A 15,605-nucleotide genomic window follows, 5' to 3' on the forward strand; every position below is an offset into this window, starting at 1 on the left:
AAAGTTTCTAGGTGAGACAGGGTCAGAAGAAATTATGGCCAGAGTACAACCTGTTCAAAACAGTGAGAAAGAGCCTAGCACAGCCCAGGAACTGCAAGTTATTTGTTGAAGAGAGAGCACGTAGGGTACGTGTGTGGTGGGAATGGGTGACAGGCGGGAGGCTTAGTCACTGATGTTCTATGTGACCTTTCATAGGACAGATCTTGTCTCTCTCCTTGGTATCCCCATCAGTAAAATTCAATTTTTCTCTGCACACTTTCTGTGCTGGCCTTCTGGCAGGTTACAGGGAAGAATCCTTTAATGCCCTTCCTTACCTTTAGGCTGCTCATGGTCTGTTAGGAGATGATCAGTAAATTCTAAGAACTCAAGTGGTCATCGTTGGCCCAAGGTTGTAGTTCTCAAACTTCAGCCTACATGAGAATCAGCTTGTTTAAAACACAGATTGCTAGGCCCCCCTCACTCTGCCCTCAAAGGGTCTGACCGGGTAGGTCTGGAGTTAAGTCCCCAGAATTTGCATTTCTAACTAGTTCCAGGTGATGCTGCTGCTGCTGGTCTGGGCCCACACTTTGAGCACAACTGGCTGGGAAGAACAAAGAGGACTCAGAGCTGGGGAGGTTAGGAGGAGACCTCACGAGAGCAGGACCCTGAGGCCTGGGAGAATTTCCCCAGCAGGAGCCTGTGTGTGGGTGCGGTAGAGACAGGTGGAAAATAGACTGTGTGCTGCCTTTGCTGACCTGCACGTCCCAGTCCCCATAAAGCTCCTCCCCATCGTCCTTATTCAGTTTCTCCCTTTTGAATTCAATCAATCCTCAGGGCTGGCTCACCCTGGGGCTGGCTTGCCTCAGTCCTGGGTTGAAAACAAACTGCCCAACCTGTGTGTCAGGAACCCCCTTCCCCAGAGCAGCTGAGAAGGAAGGAAGCTGGGTGGGCTGACGCACAGACAGAAATAGTCTGAGCTCACCGCTGCTCCCAAGCACACATCGACCAGCAATTATTTCTTGTAAATTGCTTTCCTTGTTATGTTCAGAACATGTGTTTGTGTGCCTGCCTGAGAACAAAACATTCAGAGGGCATGGGGTAAAGATGGCTAGCTGGGGAACAGGCTCCTGATGGAGTGGAGCCCAAGCCTGAATCTTGGGCCAAGAATTAGGGAAGTGTTGAATCTTAGATCTTAGAAATATTAGAACCTTCCACTCGCCTTTATAGTGCTGCTGTCGGGTGGTTTTCCAGCCTCTCCTCAAACTCGCATGTTTGTTTGCTCTTTCAGCATTGATTGACAATGATTCTCTGCCCATATCTGGGCTGAATGAAGTCCCAGTCCCTGTCGTCAAGGAGCCCATGGCTATGGTGTCTACAGGAGATCCTTAAGCTGGCCAAGGGCTTCAGAGAAGGCTTTTTGGAGGAAGTGATGCCTGAATTAAGTCTTGAAGGACCTACTGACAGGTTAAAGGGGATTTACGATACAAGATGGATAACAGTATTCAAAGTAGGGGAACCAATACACAAAAATCCAGAGTTAAGAGAGAGCATATGATGATTTCAAGGAACAATCAGTAGCTCAGTCTGGTGGACACTATAGTCAAGGTGGGGAAAGAGAGATGAAGCTGGAGGGTAGACAGGCTAAATCCTGAAGCCTCTGCCATATCAAAGGGCTTGGGCTTTATCCTGTGGGCAAGGGGGAGCCATGGGAAAGGGTTTAAAGCACTAAAGGGAACTTGGCACCTCATGTGATAGCTTGTTCTTTCTTATGTTCTTAATGACACTGAAGTGAAACTGGCACCCAGGAGCTCTGCTTTGGGGACCTATTGAACACCTGCCCCTTTGGTTCCCAAAATGTCAGAAGTCTGACGGACAGTGATGGCTCATGTGCCCACAAGGAAAGTCCTGGACATCTCTCTTCTTGTCAGGAGGAGGCCATTGCACTGCCATTTGGGACATTTCTCTTCCTGGTCTATGTCCAGTTAGCTCAAGGCAGAGCACAGGCAAGTGAAGGCCAGAGTCCAGGAGAGCAAAGGGCCTTGCTCTGTCCTGGAGATCTGGGAGGCTCTCGTGTGTGGAGCACTCACAAGGGTGTGAATGGCTCCATACCTTCTACATATCTCATGGGATCAAGGCCACCCAGAGTGTCTGGTCTATTCAGGGAGTGTTGACTGAGGATGTACTATGGGTCCAGCACTGTGACAAACGCTTAGGGATAGAAGATGCCATTTGGGACACTGCTCTTCCTGGTCTATGTCCAGTTAGCTCTCAGGCTATTGGAAGAAGACTAAGAGGTTAAATACACAATTGCAATAGTGTGGAAAATGCTATGATTTCCTTACTCATTCATCAGTTGAGAGATGGCTTACTACTAAGATAGGTTATACAAACCTCATACATGGCATTACATTAGTGCAATGTAACTTTGCCACCCCTCCCATCAAGCAGTAGAAAGTGTTTTTCCATCCTTTGTTTCTGTGCTAACTTGTACTTGCTTGGACAAAGAGCAAGTGGCAGAAGTGACATTGTGCTGTTTTGAGTCTAGGCCTCAAAAGACCTTGAAGCTCCCTCCCTCACCCCTTGGAATGCAGTGTACATAAGGAAGGCTGGGCGGGCTTGCTGGCAGATAAGACCACATACAACATACATGAGGTCTCCACTGAGGCCCTGAGGCCAACTAGATCCCAGCTGAGCTACCAGATGACTGCAACTACTGAGTGACCCCAGGTGAGATCAATGGAAGAACCAACAGCGAAGCCCAGCCCAAAGTGCCAATCCACAGATTCATTAGCAAATAAATGGTTATTGTTTTAAACCACATGTTTTAGGGTAGTTTGTTAACACAGCAATAGATTACCGATACAGGTCTTTTCACATATTTCATTACAATTGTGAATATACCTGTTTTCTCCATTTGTTAGTGAGCTCCTCCTTAGGGGAAAGAAACATCTTTGGACCGAATAGCTTCTGTTTGCCACTCCAGACCCACTCTCTTCCCTTCTTGACCTTGCTCTGTATCTTGGGAAGATGATTTGCATGGTTTACATCAAGAGGCTACTGTGCCCTTTGGATTCTGGTAGGGTTTTGCCAACTAAAGTCTCAGCAGAGTATAAATTCCCCTAGCTTCCTCTCTGAAGTTACATCTTGGACTGGCTGCATCTCTATACCAAGGACATAGCTCCTGCCAGGCTGCCCTTACAGCAGCCCTCTTTGACTCTCGATTCCAGTAACTGCTCTCTCCCTTACTCCTTTAGGCCTAAGGGTAGTAACTACTGCCCTAACATTACCTGCCCTGGAGTACTGCCCTATTCCTTGTCCCTGTATTGCATAATCCCTTTATTCAACTCTTCTCAAATTACCCAGTTTGAGAAATGCCTTCCATTTCCTCCTGACACCCTGATTGATAGTATCTCATTAATCTATCCCAGCTGCCACCTAGCTCATTATTTATGCTCCGTAAATGTTATCTGGTGAAGGAATGAAGATTCCAAGGGATCTGCTGTTGGAGTTATACTTTGGTCATAAAGACTTGGGGTGTGGATCTTGGCTCTGTGGCTTCCTAGCTGTGTGGCCTTGGGCAAATTTCTTCACTCCTCTGAGCCTGAGTTTCCTCATATGTTAAATGACAAATAACAACACTGCAGAATTGTTGTTCAGGTTATTGATAATGTTTGTAAAATGTTTGGATCACAGTAAATGATAAATCTGCCTTTGGTGAGGAGGCAGGAAGGCGTTCATAACCATTTTCCCATTTGATTCTCACTGCACCACTATGAAGATCACAACCCCCATATATATATATATTTTTTAGCCAAGTAAGACCAGGGAAGGAAAACAACGTGCCCAAGGCCACACATTGAGCTGGAGGTAGAGTCAGAATGTGAATCTAGGTCTCTGACTCCCAGTTCAGTGCTGTTTTTGCCATACCAGGTGAGGAAGAGGAATGACCTCAACACACCTTCCCTCCTATAAGACAGCTGGGAAAGAAAACGCAAAACAAAGCGGGTCCTGCTAGAAGAAAACGGGGGGCCACCCTCTCCTTCAACAAAACTTTTCGAGCTTTTCCAAGAAAAGGTCTTGGCCCAGCTGCCTGCCTCGCTGCCCAGCAGGAGCCTTAAGAATGAAATCTTTCTGGAGTCTGGAGATGGAGAGAAATCATGCTGGCTGGGAACCCCAGGACATGAATGCAGTGCATAGTGCAAGGCAGCTCAAGGCACGAGAGTCCTCCCCATCACCTGTGCCCTCTTGGCACCCCTTTCTCTCATCCAGGGCTTCCTCCTCCAGCAAGGCTTCAGCCCTCACGAGAGTGAGCCCTTCTCTGAACTATCACAGTACCTAGCACATAACCGGTGCTCTTTAAACCTTGTGGAACAAAAGAATGTGTGTGTTTGCATACATATTCATTCCACCAATACCAAATGTCTCTTCTGTGTCTCCCCATGTGTTGGCTGTGGGGACCCAGTGACAAATCAGACAACACCCATGCCTCTCTGACAGCATGATCTTCATCTTAGTATTCACCACCTCTGGTGCACGTGCTAATAGTTTGATCAAACATTGTGGGAGCTCGAAGGGCCCTGGGGAATCTACTCCTTTCAACTGTCTCATTGTACAGATGGGGAGACCAAGGCTCAGAGAAACAGCATTCAAAGAAGAGTGCTGATCAGAGGTCAGGACAGCTGGGTTCCAATGCCTGCCTACCAATGACTTGCTGGCAACACTCCACCTCTCTGGGCCTGTCCTCCCCGTCTGTAACATGGGGCAAGAAACACAGTGCACTCTGCAGAGAGGGCTGTTCTAGTACAGAGCTCTGTCTTCAAGGAGGCCTTTCTCCAGGGAGGAGGGAGCTTTCTTTGTGAACCCTTCATTTTCCAAACCTCTAGCTCCGGGTTCCCAAACCCCGCCTCCTCTCCTGGCTGCCGCGAGTTACCATGGAGACCGTAAGCCCCTCGTAGCTCCCTGCTGTTCCGCACCCCTCCCCCTTCATCCTCTCCTTTAACTGTTTCTCCCGTGGCTGCAGATCTCCTCCAGGACTGATAAACTCCCGAACTTTCGCAGGACAGGAATTATTATCCCTACTTAAAATCGGGGAGGAAACTGAGACCCAGAGGAAGGCTAGGATTTGCCCCACGTTACTGGCAGAATCATAAACACAGCTTTCCTCCACGAGGTACTTCCTCACCACAGCCACCCTCTGTGTGGCCTTGTGTGCTCCTATCCAGGAGGTTTATTTATCCTCTTTTTCTTCTTTCTGCATTTTCGGTAGTTTAATTTTTTATTCTGTGAAGATCAGAATATGTTCTGACTAAACCTAGAGTGACTTGAAGTTCAATCTTTGCATTAGTGCCTTTAAATCTATTCTTGGATATGTTGTTTAAGTCCTTTGTTCACTGAAAATAGTACTGGATGATAAAACCTGCCAAAAAGCTATCCCAGAATGTACCAGCCCTGATTATGCTGATGCAACAAAGATACTCATATTTTAGAGCACTGTGGTATGCCAGAATGCATTAAGAAAAATGGTACACAGCCGTGCAGAATTTACACAACAAACATCTAAAAATTTGGACACATTATACCAAGTAGTTAAAAATGTTTCTACAACTCTTGGAGACAAGGGTATCAAAACTTTGGCATATGAAAAATGGGATTTATTCTGGAAAGCTGGGTTCCAGTCCCAACTGGCTCATTTTGATCTTCTGCACATTACTTAACTTGAAGGTAGAATACCACCCGCTCCAGTGTAATGGCTGTTCTGATATAAAAGGACTCTGGAGGGTGCGATATGCTCAACAGATGTTATTTATTGTCATTAAAAGATGGTGGGAGAAAAGGCTCCTAAATTTTTTCCCAAGAGACTCCAATGTCAAATGGTTAGAGTCTGGAAATTTCTATTATTAACGTATGTGTTGTTAAAGGCCTATGATTCTAGAATCCTGAGCCTGATTCTAATCCTAGAACCTTGTGAGTCTAACATTCTCTGATTCCATGCAAATATGAAGGCAAGGTCTTTGAAGGCCAGGGCAGGAAGGAGACCCGGGTCAGTAATATGGTCCCAGGCCCCTGGGGCAGAACAGCTGTCCCTGCTGTCCACCACCTGGGCTCACCCGTGAAGCCATAGCCTAATTCCTACCCGACTTGTCCTCAGTTCATCACCCTTCCTCCAGCCACATTTTGCTGGGGCCTCGTTGCCTGTATTATTCATATTCATCACACATTTTCTCCCATTAGGTCCAATTAAGCCTCTTTGGCAACACTGCAGGAATCAAAACCTCCCTTGATTAGTAAGCCCAGCTTGGGGTGACTCCACCTCCCCACCCCCATCCTGTATCCCAAGCACCCTTATTCCCTCACACCCCAGGTCGGCTTAGTGGCTAAAGAAGCATTCCTTTCTGCAGGTTCTGGTACCTGGTGTTCCCTCCCTCCTAGGCTCACAGGCAGCTGCTGACTTACCTGAGGCTGCTAACGTAACAGGTATCCAAGTATTCAGATGGGGCTGCTTCACAGGATGCAGCAGCATATATGCACGTGAGCTCACATGTGTGGACACCACTAGAGCACCAGTCCTGGGCTGCAAACTTGAGACCTGGCTTCCAGGCCACTACTGTTTACAGGATTACACTGAGCTAGTACCTTCCTCTCTGTCCAAAGAGAGTATTCTGGTCCTGTGGGCCTCACAGGGTGTTTTGAGGCTTTTGAACCAGAGTATCAATACTAAACTCTTCAACAATAATGTGTGATGTAAAGTGATATATAAATACACTGTACCACCAAGATGTTCATTATCAGTCCCATACCAGCACCACGGCCTTGCTGTGTGACCTCAGGTAGGTTATTTCACCTCTCTGAACCTTTGTGTGTGTGTATGTGTGTGTGTGTGTGTGTGTGTGTAGTTTTTTGAGTGCTTACTACATGCTGGGTACTGCATCTGGAATATTATATAGTTAACTCCATACCAGTCAAGATTCTCATTTGCAAACAACTGAAACCATCTCTGGCAAAAGGAAACAAAGAAAAGCTTTAGTGGAAGGCTACTGGATGGCTCACTGGAATGAGAGGGAGACTGGAAAGCTAGATGTGGATCAGGTGCAGGTAAGAACAGCCAAAGTCCTACCACAGGAACTGTTTAGGACAGACCCCACCTCAAGCCACACAGCCCCTTGCTGCTCACTTGTCCCCACTGAAGCCTCCTCCTGAAGTAATCTCTTGCTGTCCTCACCCCCTCTAACTCCCACCAGACTCAAAGCCTAGTTAGGGCACCAACTTAGCCCACTCCAGACCCACAGGGGTTAGGGGAAGAGTTGCTGCCCCCTTCAGCTTCCACATAGCTTGAAATTCCTCCAAATAGGCAAAGTATTTGGATGCTGGGCAGCCAAAAGCAATCAACGTCCACTACAGCCTTCAGCAATCTTGAGTCAGGTAATATTACCTTTTACAGATGAAGAGGCTGAGTCTCTGAAGGGTTTATTTACTGGTCACCCAGCTACTAAGTGGGTACACTAACACCCGCCTCATAGGAAGGGAAGAAACAAATGGATGTGGGTAGTCTGCAAAGATTAATTCCCCTTTCCTCCTCAGTAAGAGCTCAGCCATGGGGAAGGCTTTCAAAAATTTGTTCATATGCCCTATGACTTTGGAGCTGTCCCCAAACTTCCTGGATACATGTACACTTGTAGTTTATTCCAAGAGACTGACTGCTATGCAGACAGATCATCATCACCATCCTCACTGTCATCACTACCACCACCACCATCACCACCATCACCATAGTCTGCTCTGTCACACAGCCTCTATTTCAGAGGAACAGGCTGAAAGCAAGACATCCAGGATTCAATACAATCACAGAATGTCGGGGCAGGAAGAGGCCTTAGCAATTTTCTCATCCTTTCCCCTTTTCACTGATGGGGAAACTGAGGCCAAGAGAGAGGAAGTGCCCTTCCCAACCTTACCCAGTGCTATCTATGAAGCCTCACTCAAGAGCCAGGGTTTGGATGCAGGTCTCTTGCCTCCCAGTTTAGTGAGCATTCTCCACACCACTACGGAGCTCATTTTAAAGTTGATGTGACTGAGATAGGACAGCAGGGGAGTATGTGGCCCATCCAGATACTGGGATGAGGGCCTGGCTAAGGTGTGGGCCCAGAAGGAAGGACATGGCAGCAGGATGGCTGGGAGGCAGGAGGCTTTGCACCTCCAGAATATCCTGTTCTCTCATAATCAGGAAGTGTCTCCAGATATTAAGGGCCAATTACCACCTGGTTGGAACTGACTGCAACAGACTTAAATTTGTCAGTTATTGGAATAGCTGGGGAGGGGGCTCTGATGGCAATTAGATTAGAACTGGACAAATCAAACTTGTGGGCTCAAAGATCTGTACAGTCTGTGCTCATTAGCACCTTGATCTGAGGCCCACACCTAGATGCTGGGGAATTTCCAAGTGCCTTGGCCCTTGAGGCAGGCTTCCCACCACACAGAAGCCTCCAACCTGCTCCTGACTCCAGAGTCAGCTCAGACAGCATTCCTCTAGGAACATTTTTTGACTCCTACAGCCCCTACAACTTCGCTGGGTTGCAGCCCTGACCACGCTGGCTTGTCATTGTCTATGTGCCAGTGACCCCCATTGTAGGCTATTAACTCCAGGGTATGGACAGGTCTCCCACAGAAAGGCCTCAGCAAATGTTAGCTCACTGAATGAATGGATGGAGAAAAGGAGGAGAGAACATCCAACAACCCAGCCCTCACCCCAACTTCTCCATTTCTAATCTAAACTCCAGGCTAAGGGACAACAGTCTCTGTGTTATCCCAACTCCCGGATTTGGCCTTTAGGTTAGGTTCCCCTAGTAATGAAGCCTCAACTCCCCCTAAATGACTCTGACCTGGCTTCCCCTGCTCGTGACCAATTCTAAGGATCCTGAGTTGCCTTCTGCCTTAATATGCCAGAAGCTGAAGTCCAGCCCTGAGAGCCCCATCTGCAGGTGGCCCTCTGGCCAGCAGCTTAGCCAGGCTACCCTAGAGTAGCCGTAGACTTGGCACACCCTCTGGGAAGGCCCTGAGACAGGCACTGAGGACACAGAAATGGACACGGTAGTCTTCTGGGGCCCCAACTCAGCAAGGCATTTGAGATAGCTCTCAAAGGAGAAAAGGCTAAGTCAGAAAGCAATAGGCATCTCTGTGTGAAACTGACAGAAGCCCATGAGCCAGCCAGGTGCCCATTAGCGTGGCTCCAGCAACCAAGTGGGTCTTCACTGGGCTCTAATAAGGCACTAAGTAGGAGATGTCGAAGATTTAGAGGCCGAATCAGATAGAAGCCCAACTAAACAAGGAAGATGCCAAGACATCTGGAAGGAGGTGTTCTAGGAACCCAGCTATATCAACATTCCAGAAATACTAATATTCTAACACAGTATGTTCCAGCACACCACATTCTTTCACCTTGTCATTCCACCACGGGGGCATTCCACCCCACCAACATTCTTCTTTCTGCCATTCCAGTGTTTGGCCCCGCCAACACGCCTCCATACCATCACTCCAACATTTGAAAATGCCCTTATGTACTACAATTGAAACTTTCAATATTCCAACTTCCTTCTACTAAAAGCATTTATTTGTTTCTTGGTTTACTGATACCAATGTTTCTGAATATTTCAGGGAATACAGGCTCCTTTAAAAAATTAGTATCTATGGCTCCTTCTCTTCAGGAAAAAAAAAATGTACATACACATAAATTTTGCACATCACTGCAAATTTTCAATGACTCTTGGCAAAGTCCAGAGACTCTAAATTAAGAACTATTTAATTTTATCTTGCCTTAATCCAGAAAGATGTTTAAGTAAAACAGGATCATTAAGTTTAAGATAGGATCGTTAAGATTGAGAAAAACAAGGTAGAGACAAAGTAGAGGCTGGAATGATGCAAAAAGTGTAGAACATAGTGACCTCTCAGCTAAATCTGTGTCCCAGCTAAATCTGACTTCCAGCAGCCAAGGCAAAAAGGGAAACCTGTTCACTTACACAGTTCACTGTGTTCATGAGATAAAAACAAACTGCTTACTCCTTAGGGGACATACAACTATTCGTGGTATGAAGACCAGACAAGAATTTATCCTGACAGCCTCATAAAGAATGATATAATGGGCCGGGGGGTGTGTATAGCTCAGTGGTAGAGCACATGCTTAGCATGAACGAGGTCCTAGGTTCAATACCCAGTACCTCCATTAAAAAAAATTAAAAAGAATGATATAGTGGACCATGGCCTCAATAGGGCTCTCACAACAGCCCCAGAGATGTGATAGAGAGAACAATTCATTCTGGTTTACCTGGGACTTGCTTGGTTTTAGCACTGACAGTCTTGCATCCGAAGAACTCTTTAAGTTCCTGGAAAACTGAGATAGTCAGTCACTTTATTTGTGAGTTGTAGTTCAAAGGTCACCTGGGGTCACATTCTAAAAAGCTGTATGTAATTAAAATTATCCTTTGAAAGCCTTTTAATCACCCATCAAGTAGTGTACAAAACCATCTCTCAATAGCAAGCCAATTTTTCCTCTAGAAATGGAACAGATTGCTGTTTCTTTGGTGGGATATCTGATGGTGAGACTGGCTTGCTTGGGGGAAAGACATATCCTTAAATACTAGAATCACACTCAGTGTGGTGAAATGCACACACACCATGGACAGTATGAGGCATGAAGGGACAACAGATTTACCTCCCACACGACACAGTCATTCTGCAGCATACGCTGAGAGAGTGAAATACTTAATAGACATTGAGTTTCCTCTCTCCACCTCTCTTTTTATTCACAGCAAGTAGAGGTAAATTTCTGTGAGTTAAATAAAACCAGTACATACTTTATAGGGTTTGTGTGAGAATTAAAGACTTTTATTTACAGAGCACTTAAAACAGCACCTGACACAGCCTGAGTGTTTGCTCTTAGTAATATAGATATGGTGGTGGTCCACTGTATGTCCTACAGCAAACCTTGATATAAGTTGACGGCAATTTGGGAGAAAGCTATTCTGTGACAGGGACGAGTTTTAGGGCCCCAGCCCTCTGTAGTTGGAACTTCATGGAGGGATACTTCCTAAACTTCTAGAGGATTGATAAACAACAAGTTCATACTGTATAGCACAAGGAACTATGTTCAATATCTTGTACTTACCGGTGAAAAAGAATATGAAAACAAATATATGTATGTTCATGTATGACTGAAGCATTGTGCTGTACACCAGAAATTGACACAACATTGTAAACTGACTATAACTCAATAAATATATATATAAACTTCTAGAGGAGCTGAGGACTGCCTGCCTTCAGACAATCCTCCCTGAGCACTGGTTCTAAATCCAAGATCTTAAGCATCAGTGCCAGTGAACACTTCCTTGGTGAGAGCCTTGCCCCTTTTAGTCCACTCCTTGGCTTAGAAGATCCAAAACCACCAGCAACTCACCAGGCTCCCTGATGTATCCAGATTGCACACCTGCTCCCATGCAGTCAGCCCTGGTCCTACAGCAGGTAGCCCTGACTGGCTGGGAAATGTTCAGAGGCCTGGCATGAGTACTGCACTGTCTGCCACACTGGCCAATGAAGCCCCAAATGTGAAAACACTTTGTACTGCAAAATGCTGCACAGATATGGGAGACCAGGGTTAGAACACAGTGGTGCTAAGTTCAGAGTCCAGAAAGATGATGAGACTGAAGAATTGGGCAGTGCCCATAGGAAGGAGAGGAGGGAGCACACAGGCAATTAGTTCAGAGGGCAGAGAGTGGGACATACCTGATACTTAATTATGCAGAGGCTAACAACTGGTAAGAAACCTCAAGACAGCTGGCTTCCTGAATCCTCCTCCAGCAGAGCACACATTTCTCAGAATCTCAGAGATGAAAGAAATAATGATTAATTGATTAATTTAACAAAATCCAACTAGATGCCTACTCTGGTCTAAGCAGTGTGCTAATGGTCATGAAGTTTGACCTAACTCCTAAGGTGGAATCTCCTTGAAACTTCCTTGACTGCTGGCCAAACCCCAGCTCCACTACTTACCAACTCTGTGATTAGCAGGTCACTGACATCTTCCAAAGTGCAGTTTACATATCTGTTAAACGAGAATAATGTTAAATAATACTACACTACAGGTTTGTCCTGAGGATTAAATAAGACAATAACTAACAAACACTTAGATACAAGTATATGTCAAACACTAGAACAGTGTTTGACATATACCTGTATTCATTTAATATCAAACTCATTTAATAACAATAACACCAGGAGGTAGGCACCATTCTCATCCCCATTTTCCAGATGATGAAACAGAGGCACAGAGAGGTCAAGTAATTTGCTCCAAGTCACACAGCTAATAAGTGGTTGAGCCAGGACAGAACCCAAGCAGTATGGCTCCAGAGCCTGTATGCCTGACCACTCTGCCATCCTCCATATTTTCAGTGAAGTGCTTAGCACAACCCCTTGCACACTGTAAGCACCCAGTCAATGTTAGCTGCCAGTATTATGATCGTATTTTTAAGTTTTACTGAGGTATATTTTACATACTAGGGCTATATTTTGACAATTAGAAAAGTCTTTCTCACACTGAGCTGAAACCCCCCTCAGATCACGCCCCTTCTCTGTGGGTTCCTATTGTACACCCAGAACCTCCTTAGAACCTGTCTTTCTATTGCCCAGTTACATCCTTTTAAGAGATTTGCAGTCACAGGTCAGACCGGTTATGGTGGGACTTGGTCTGGCTTCTTTCCTGTCTGTGGTGACTCAGCCATTGGCCAAAAAGGATTGACAAGCCTCTGACAAGTCCCAGCACCTCTGCAGGTCCAGGGCTGCTGCCTCCCACCCCACAGCATAACACCTAGATAAATAAACTACAAAATGTACAGGGGCCAATGGAAAGAAAATAAAATGGAGGGCCCTTTGTTCAAAACTTATTAAGAATTTCAAGACAGTGATAGCAGAGCATTAAACTAGGTGTGGGGCCGGGTACAAATGCACAGGTGGCACATCCATGAAGCCGGCCCGGAGAAGCACCCTACATCTTCAGCTCTTCACCACCCCACCCCACCTCACCCCACACTCAGCCCATCCTGCCACATGTGCACGTGGAGGCAGAGCCTGGGACGCTCCTAGCATACCCAAGAAACACAGGAAGCATTTGGCATCAACAGAGCTAAAGCCCATTTGGGCTCTGGCAGCTATCAAATAAGTCTACCTTGAACCCACTGACTGTAAGATTCAGTCCTACCCTATCCCTCCCTGGCTCCTTTTGTCAGAGACAGGCCCCTGGGTTTAGTGGATGGTGGTACAAACACCAGACTAGGAACTGGGAACTTACCTCTAGGCTGGAGGCATTTCATGCCTCTCTGGTGTCAGTTTCCTTAACTATTAAATGAAATGGTTGAATTCAGCATCAAATGAAATGTTCCTGCACTGAGCAGTGACCAGGCAAGTTCACATTAGAATAATCATATCATTAAACTGACTACTTATTATTTACCAGACACTATTACGTTACCAGACACATTAACCACAGTACATTCCTGCATTTAATCCCCATGACAATCCTATTAGGTGTTTTCCAGAACTCTAAATTTTAAACTTGACAGGGGTGGTGATTTTTGTCTGCTTTTTTCACTGATGTATCCCCAGCTACTGGAATAATGCCTGGCACACAATAGGTGCTCAAAAGCTATTTGTGAAACAAACGAATGAGGAAACAAGCTCAAAGAGGCAGCCAGATGACTTAGGCAAGGTCTTATCATTAGGAAACACTAGAGCTGGGATTCAAATCCTGCCTGATTCCAAAATCTATGCTTATTCACCTGCCGTGTGGGTGTGATCCTCATTTCTGATGAGGAAATAGGATCAAGTGAATGGGGATGCTCTCTAGGATCTCTGCTGGCTCTCAAATCCCGTGTTTCTAAGCACATGGGCCCCACTCTGCTGGAGTAACATTCATTTTGAAAGCTGATGTCATTTGTCTCCTTTGTGCAGGAGTCTTCTGCGGTCTTGAGAGGGCTCAAATCCTGCTCTGCTACGTACTCACTGCGACCTTGGGCAAGTTCTCAGTATCTCTGAGCCCCAATTTCTTCATCTATAAAATGGTTTTCATACTTCTTAGACCTCCCTCCAAGGATGTCTCCTCTTTCAGAAGGTTCCCTGCACACAGTGGACACTTAATAAATGCAGCTGTTATCACCCCACCCCAGGGAATCTTCAAGGTCAAAGCTTGCTGCCACTGATGTCCAGAGTCCGCTGGGGCCTCCTGGAATCTGATCGGAGGCCTCTGGCTTGGGGAGAGCAGGGTCAGTTGCTATTCTTGGAAGTGATGGAACCCAGCCGGGTTTCTCAAGTTCCCTGAGGGAGCCCTGGCCCAGGCAGCTCAGCTGGTCATGTGAGCAGTGAGCTCTGACCTCAGCATGTTCTCCTGGGCCCTCCACGTGGCCCAGGCTGGAGAGAACCCTGGGGCACAGAGCGTGCTGCAGGGACACCACGTCCTCCTGAAGCTGACCTCAGCCTTTTAACTATGTTCACTAGCATCTACTCGGCACCCAGAAGGGCCCTGGGTGCTGATTGGGGAATCTCCCTGAGACTGCAAAGAATTTTCAACATCTGAATGTTGGGCAGCCTTTGATAGAGGAAAGAAGGGTTAGGAGAAAGGCAGGGCTAAATTTTAATCCCAGCTGCACTCCTTGCTGGGTCTTGTGTGGCTCTTTGCAAGCCACTCTACCTGGGCTTCGGTTTGTCTGAAAAATGGTGAGAATAAAAGCTTCCTAAATAATGTTACTGTTAATAGCAGGGTCTACATATCTTTTTGAATTAATTCTTATTTTGTGGTTGGCTTTATTCCTCTGATACCTACGTAAGTTTAAAAAGCTAAAGCTCTAAACGTTACTTTAGAAACAATGAACAGTACATATATGTAACTTTAAAAATATATGTGCAGTTAAAAAAAAATGAGCTATCAAGCCATGAAAGACATGGAAGAAACTTAAAAGACATATTACTAAATGAAAGAAGCCAGTCTGAAAAGGGTACAAACTGTACAATTCCAACCAAATGACATTCTGGAAAAGGCACAGCTACAGAAACAATAAAAAGATCGTGGTTTCCAGGGATTTGGGGAGAGAGAGGGAGGGAGGGAGGGAGGAATGAACAGATGGAGCACAAGGGGTTTTTAAGGCAATGAAATTACTCTGTATGATACTATAGTGGTGGCTACATGTCATTATGCACTTGTCAAAACCCATAGAATGTGCAACATCCAGAGTGAACCCTAATGTAAACTGTGGACTTTGGTTGATAATAATGTGTCCATGTTGGTTCATCGATTGTACCAAATATGCCACACTGATGAGGGATGTTGAGGGCAGTATATATGTGTGGGTGGGGAGGGCTATGTGTGAACTCTGTATTTTCCACTCAGTTCTGCTGTGAACCTGAAACTGCTCTAAAAAAAAATAAAGTCTATTAATACATACATACATACATACATACATACACACACACACACACACACACACACACACACACACACACTTAGAACTGTGGTGAAAAAAAAGCTTCCTGAGATACAGGGTTGTTGAGAGGATAAGAGCATCTGGAACAAAGTAGATGCTCAATAAGTGACCACT

At 45.8% G+C, this 15,605-nt stretch overlaps 1 protein-coding gene and 1 long non-coding RNA gene across 4 annotated transcripts in view; one reads left to right on the top strand and one right to left on the bottom strand.

Moving 5' to 3' along the window:
- The window catches only part of SHISAL2A (shisa like 2A), a 44,518-nt gene that overhangs the window by 15,787 nt on the left and 13,126 nt on the right, over positions 1–15,605 (top strand). The window contains exon 3 of one of the 3 annotated variants that reach the window (XM_032494288.1): positions 3,910–5,009. The exons of the other annotated variants lie outside the window; for them this stretch is intronic. Coding sequence (XP_032350179.1) covers positions 3,910–3,926 — 17 coding nt within the window. The 3' untranslated portion in view covers positions 3,927–5,009. Of the gene's footprint in view, positions 1–3,909; positions 5,010–15,605 lie in introns of those variants that run through there. 3 annotated transcript variants of the gene reach the window in all.
- On the bottom strand, positions 11,744–13,407 carry LOC116668001. The gene is made up of 3 exons (XR_004325025.1): positions 13,307–13,407; positions 12,013–12,064; positions 11,744–11,842 (listed from the first exon to the last, which is right to left on the bottom strand). It is a non-coding gene; the product is annotated as an uncharacterized LOC116668001 (long non-coding RNA).

The sequence above is a fragment of the Camelus ferus genome, chromosome 13, assembly GCF_009834535.1.
Source record: "Camelus ferus isolate YT-003-E chromosome 13, BCGSAC_Cfer_1.0, whole genome shotgun sequence".
NCBI classification, from domain to species: Eukaryota; Metazoa; Chordata; class Mammalia; order Artiodactyla; family Camelidae; genus Camelus; species Camelus ferus.